The 6,323-nt window shown below is 43.3% G+C and overlaps 1 protein-coding gene across 1 annotated transcript; it reads right to left on the reverse strand.

Annotated features, from left to right (window-relative positions):
* Positions 1–379: 379 nt before the first annotated feature.
* On the reverse strand, positions 380–5,910 carry SYF2 (SYF2 pre-mRNA splicing factor). Its single transcript, XM_006019270.3, has 7 exons — positions 5,792–5,910; positions 5,253–5,363; positions 4,513–4,638; positions 4,023–4,140; positions 3,791–3,881; positions 3,031–3,126; positions 380–1,987 (listed from the first exon to the last, which is right to left on the reverse strand). The coding sequence occupies exons 1-7, from the start codon at positions 5,819–5,821 to the stop codon at positions 1,822–1,824; spliced, it is 738 nt and encodes a 245-aa protein (XP_006019332.1). The 5' UTR covers positions 5,822–5,910; the 3' UTR covers positions 380–1,821.
* Positions 5,911–6,323: the final 413 nt, after the last annotated feature.

Consider the following 6,323-nt stretch of genomic DNA (forward strand, 5'->3'; position numbering starts at 1 on the left):
GTATATAGTGAAGTAACAATTAAAGCTACTTCAATACAGCATAGTTACTGTGATGAAGGGGGTGGGGGAAGGCAGGGATAGGGGGAAACAGTCCTAAGAACTTTTCAATGAAGTATTCTAGTAAGGGAGCCAGGTTTCATGTTTCTTTAAAGCTTCTATCTCAAAGGTTAGGGGAAGCTTGCCCAAAGGTTTGTTTGCTTTAATGACTAACACTGCAGAATAGTTGAGGTTCTTGATTTTTGTGTCTAGCTCTGTTGCGTCATGGAAGCTGGAGGTAAGCAGGTCCCTGCTGAAGGGAAAACCCTGTTAATTTCTGCATCCACAATACAATGTGCTGTTCTCTTCTGTACTGCGCATAGAAAATAATCAAAACATCTAGGTCAGTGGTCGTCAACCTTTATTTTTTTGTACCAGTTTGTTTTGCAGCCTTCTCATGTTCCTGTGCTCCACTTCTGGGTCATGAGCCCCCAGGTTAAGCAATGCTGATATAGATGAACATGATGGTCAGTCCACTACCAACTGTGACCAGACCGATTGACACATGCATCTATCCCATTCAGAAACCTGGTAGTGCCTCTAGGGCTAGTTCTTCCATGCATACAGAACTGACTGAAGACAGTCTATGCTATGATTATATCACCAGGCTGGCACCCTTTATTAAAAACTTGTTCCTGTCACAATCCTTGTTTTTAAAAGACAATTTAGAAAATGCAAAATGTATCTAACTTCAGTAAACTGGGGTTCTAGTGATACTGTGACGGTCCAAGAAATAAACGAGGAAAACAGGTAACCTTGCATCCCACAGCAAGAACCACCCACAGAAGTCTGTTGTATTGCTTTTATGATTCAGGCACAGTTGCTTTTCCACAAGCTGCTCGGCTTCTTCCATCCCCTTCCTTCCCTGTTTGTGGTTAGGTGAATAAGGTATGAAGTGGGGGGGGGGGAGGAATCAGCCTTGTTTCTCCCTTGGAAGCAGTAGTTCTTTCACCCACATGTTTGTCTAGAAAGCTCCATGTTAAATACAATCTCTTCTGGCTTTAAAGTCAGGAATCTCGAATTCCAGTATCTTACATTACCAGGTGTATAGAACATATTAGCTGGATGGGGGTGGGAAGGTAAGTATGCTCCACAGCACAGGGCTGATGCAGTCTAGTTAAGCAAGATGGAGAAGGTGTAACTTAGCAAAACAAAGCTGATAAAAGAGCAGCAATTCACTTCAGTTACCATAAATTCAGAACTGTTCAGCTCTTCCACAAAATGACAGTTTTATGCCCTACAAAGACTGATGTTTTTAAGTGATACATCAGTCAAGGAAATAAGTATGCCAGGACCAGAAAACTCAGTATGTCACTAAGAATACCAAAGTCAGCTATACTGTGTATTATTTTAGCAACATCTAATTGTGCTAAACTTAAGCTCAAGGGATCCTTCACATTTACTAATACAGAAGGTGCTCTCTCTTATCAGTAATCCAGATTAAATTTAGTCCTCTCTTAAAATGCCACGGTAGCTTCAAAATCTAAACAACATGAAATAAGTTTGTCTGTCAACTTAGTGAAACTCAAAACTTAGCTACCTTAGGAATGGCAAGCTATGAATAGTTAAGTTTTCCTGTCCTTCAAGCACTTGTATTTTAGACAATAAACTTGCGATAGGAATGAAAATGCTGTCATTTGTTAATATTAAAGTCTATGTCACTATTAAGAGTCTACAGTTATTCTATTGGCATTTTATCATACAGTTTAGCCATCTCAGTATAAGCCCAGCAGGCTGTGCAGAATGACCTATTTACAGAAACACAAAGTATGGTAATCTGACAGTTCAGACAGCTGTTCCTCTCTCCAAGTTCTGTTTAATCTCTGCTGTGTATTTCCCATAGAACCTTTCTGCCTTCTTGTTGAATTTGGCATTTCTCTCATTAATGTAGTCAATATCTGCATCATCATTATAGGAACGTCGCCGACTGTATTTTTCACGTTTTACAATTCTGTAAGACAAACATCAATGCTGTAAGACCAATGCATAAAGAAATAATATTAAGTAGAAGAGATTAACAGGAGCAATGCCCCATCAATACTAAAATTAAGAGGAAGCTGCAACATATATGATATGCATCTCCTCAGGGTAGCTACAAGAAGAAACTGATTCCCTGGTTTTCTCCTATGGGAAACAGCAGGTTAGAAACAGCAGGGCTGCATATTTCTTACTCCTGTAACCACAACTCCTCTTTTTGGAGTCCAGCTCTACAGGATGCTACCTTTTTCTGTACAGCATTCAAAAATCTCAGAGCAAATCCCCAAGTATCCTATCCTTCAACTTTTATATCCACAAAGTTGTGCATGCACACAATCAAATCAGAAGAAATTAAAAAAGCCTAAACTGCACTATTTAAAAAGGAATTGAAGAGGTGTCAGCTTTTGTGAATCTTGAATCCACACCAATGGATTACAGAACTTTGATCACAGTCAAGCAATATGGCATGTTCTATTTTGGATGATTTATTCACACGAGTACAAAAAGTTGTTATAACATTTGTATAAACAGGTAGTTGTGCTGCTCTTCTCTGCTGGGCATGGGGAGAGGGAGATTTCAGAGAAGAGACTATTGCTTTGGTTCTTGTCTAGCAACTGCACCGTCCATCATAACTGTTTTTGCTCAACTATTCCTCACGTTTGCTTGCACAAATAGCACTATATTTCAACATCTTTTGTATTCTCATACAAAACATGATTGTGGGACAAGGCAAGACCATCAAGACTTTCCACTTGACATTTTCAAAAACACGTTTGAGGAGTTTTGTTTCAAAATACTCTGATGCACACCGCAGGAAAATCAAGCTTAAAAAGACACATGGGCATCCATTCTGCACCGATGCATCTTTCTAATCACTTATGAATTATTAGGTGTGGTCCCTTAGGTAGACTTCGACAGACACCACACTTTTTATGCACTATGACTAACAAAAAGCATCGTGTGTTTTATGAAGGCACCCGTTTTGAGATAATTAAGACCATCTTATTAGTTACTTACTGTTTTTCAAGATCAGTAACCATCCTATCAACCCCTTCATTAGATGGCACATGAGTTCCATGAAGAAGACTGTTTGATGTTGGATAGAATTCTTCCCTGCCAAGTGACAAAGAAGTTAGCAATACTTTACGATAAATAATAAGACATTTCATTACTGAAAAACATCCAACAGTAGACTAGCTGTGAGAGTGCAGGAATCCAAACAGAACATCAGATAGATCAATATATTAAAGAGTCTTAAGGAATGAAGAAATGATATTCAGAGCAACAAGCACTGCCTTCATTCATTTTGTATATTGTTCCAATAATCAATCTAGAATTTTAGCTGTGGACCTAAAACTTAAAGTATTTTTTAAACCACTATAAAATCCAGAAAGTTATTCACTTCAGGAGACTAAATAATGATTTAGTGATACATTTCACAATCTAATTGAGCAATACTGCATCAAACTTTAGTAACTGTGATACTTGAGTAGGCAAATAAATTCAAACACAAGCCATTTCTTTAACAACGTCTCAAAATGGAATGAGAATAGTGACAGTTCTATAGTAGCACCCAGGAGATGACTGTCCTCGGACTATGACAGAAATCCATTTGTACTGCACTATACATAAGAATAAAAGAGATTAAATACATTTGGAATTATATGAATCAAAGAAAGATTTTAACCATTAGATACAGTAGTTTGCCAAAAATCATTATTTCAGGTAATCATACTTTAAAAAATAATTAGTATGAGGCTGTCAAAGTTAAACTCACGTATCTTTCTTTTGCTTTTCATATTGTTCCATGTCAGGTTTGATCTGTTTGGTTAACCTCTGATATTGGCGCAATTGGGCAGCTGCATAATCTTCAAAATAAAAGAGATTGCAATGAACACAAAAGCTTTATCACGTGGTACAAGTTTCAGTTGAAGCGTATGAACTAATTTTAAATAACTGTTTCCCCACACCCTAGTGAGAGAGGAGGGAAAAGTGACTAAAATTCTTACCTGAAAACCCTAGATCTGGATTTTTTCTTTTCTTTTTTCTTTCCCATCTTTCAGCATCCTCAGCACTGATTTCCAACAATTTCACTCGCTCATAGTCTTCTCCTTTTGCAGCACATTCCTAATATAACACAAGCCACTCTTTAAAGTTCAACACAACAAAAGGGCAGACAAGGAGCAAGCTTAGTAGATAAGGCAGATGGTAGTAGTTTTATATACATTGTTTGGTATTTCAGATAGGAGTTTTTGGTGAGCTTGTCAGTTTAATGCATGCATGTGTATTTCGGGGTGCAAACACATATCAGAAGTGCTCTGGATCTAGATCCTCCTGTTAGGACAGTTAAATTCTGGATAAGACTTACACGCACAATGAAATGCACTGAGAGCAGTTACGTTATAGTCACACTAATTGCTGAACATAAGGTTAAATCATGATAGGACAGAGCCCTCAAGAAAGAAAACTTATGGTTTCAACGTTTACATTTGTTTATACCTTTTTCTTTTCCTCCACCTTCAGTTCCCATTCCAATCGAGCCTTTTTTGCTTCCCAGTTTGGTGGCAACTTAAGTCTCTTGTCTTCTTCTACAACTTCCTGATGATTTAGCTTGCGAGCTTCATTCTGGGGGAAAAAACAACCAGTATCTCAACTCAAGGGAAATGATAGTACAAGATTACAGAAGTAAGGAAGGACAAGAGACGATTTCATCCTTTGCAAGGGCAGGTCATGTCACCCATTGAGGAACCCATCAATCAAATACTATACGTAATTCAGCCTTTTAGTTAATCATTTAAATATCTACCATTTCTAGTCCCTCCAGAGGAATCTGAAGGTCTCCCCCACCCCCAGACAAATTTAGAAAAGCAAAAACTGACAGTCGGTGTTTCACTCCTTTCGAGAGGAACAGCTGGAGTATTTGTTAAAAGTATCTGATGACCTACTGAGGTCCCTTCTGACCCAAACATCTATGAAATCCACTGTGATGAAGGAAGAATTTAGTCTGGCCCCAAGAAATCCTCCCATGCTAGCCCTCTCACCTGACTGTCAGATCTGCTCGTGGAATTATGTTACAGTGATCAAGATGTCCTCTCCCCCCTGGTTTTAGGTCAGACCTTTAAGCACAGGCTATGTGTCTTTTGCTTTGAAGGTCCCCTCAGTGGCTGTCTCTAGGCAGAAGCCCCTGTTTTAAGTCCATAAACACAGCGGAAGAGCCCGTGCTACTCGGCAGATCTCACCCTCTTCATATGGAGCTCCCGGAACTTCCTCAGCCTCGCCTCCCTCTTCTGGGCCGCCAGCTCCTCCTCCGCCGTGGGGACCGGCTCCTCATCGGAGCTGCCAGAGGAGACCTGGAACATTGCACGGGCCCTCCAGAAATCAACCCCCGGCCTGAGGCAGGATTAGCCCTCTCCAAACCGTCCCACCCAGCTTCTAAACTCTCCACAAGACGACCGTCAACCCTCGCACAATGGACACATCCCACCCCAACCTCGCGCCGGGAAAGCCGGGCAGCCGCCGGAGCCGACATCCTGCTGCTATGGAAATTAGCGTGTGCTCAACAGACCCCCCCCGCCCCAAACGCCGTGCGGGTCTGACCCTCAGCCAAGGGGCCAGACCCTCCAGCTTCCGTGCTGGCAGACACATCGCCACCCCAGCCTCCGGGGCAGATTTAAGCCACCAAAACATAGAGCAGAAGGGGGGGAGGCAACCAGCCGAGCCCCAAAACCCGGGACAGCCCCAGAACAGCGCACGGACACGGCCCCCCGTGGAGCCTCACCCCGGCGCACGGCTCCGCCAGCGCCGCCATGTTCGACACAAACACAGCCACTTCCGGCTTCCTCCCGCACGCCGGAAGTGACGTTCGCGCAGGCACGCCCCGGAAGGGCGGTGTTGTTCTCTTCTCCTCAGCGCCCCCTGCGTGTGGGAGGAGCCTCTGCACCCGCGCCTGAGGGGAGGGGGAGAAGATGGAGGACGAAGAGGGGAGAGGCAGGTGTGGGAAAGGAGAAGGAGCAGCACAGTAGTCGGACTAGGGTTCAAGGGAAGGAGCCTGAGGAGAGCCCAGCGCCCTCCTCCACATGCTGCTGCCTCAGGGGTCTCCCAGACGAGGCCCCCACCCCTGTCCCACACTGCTGCCCCCAAATGGGTCACGCTGCAACCGGGGTCCGGCTGCGGGGGCCCTTGCTCCAACCCGGCTAGCAGAGACGACGCGTGACCGATGTGGCCCGCGGCTCTTGAAAAGCATCGTCTTGTGGCCGGGGTCACCTTGCTGGGACCGCGGCGGACGCTTCAGCAGTGTCGGAGCGATGTTG

This window comes from Alligator sinensis, unplaced genomic scaffold (assembly GCF_000455745.1).
Source record: "Alligator sinensis unplaced genomic scaffold, ASM45574v1 scaffold337_1, whole genome shotgun sequence".
NCBI lineage: Eukaryota > Metazoa > Chordata > Crocodylia > Alligatoridae > Alligator > Alligator sinensis.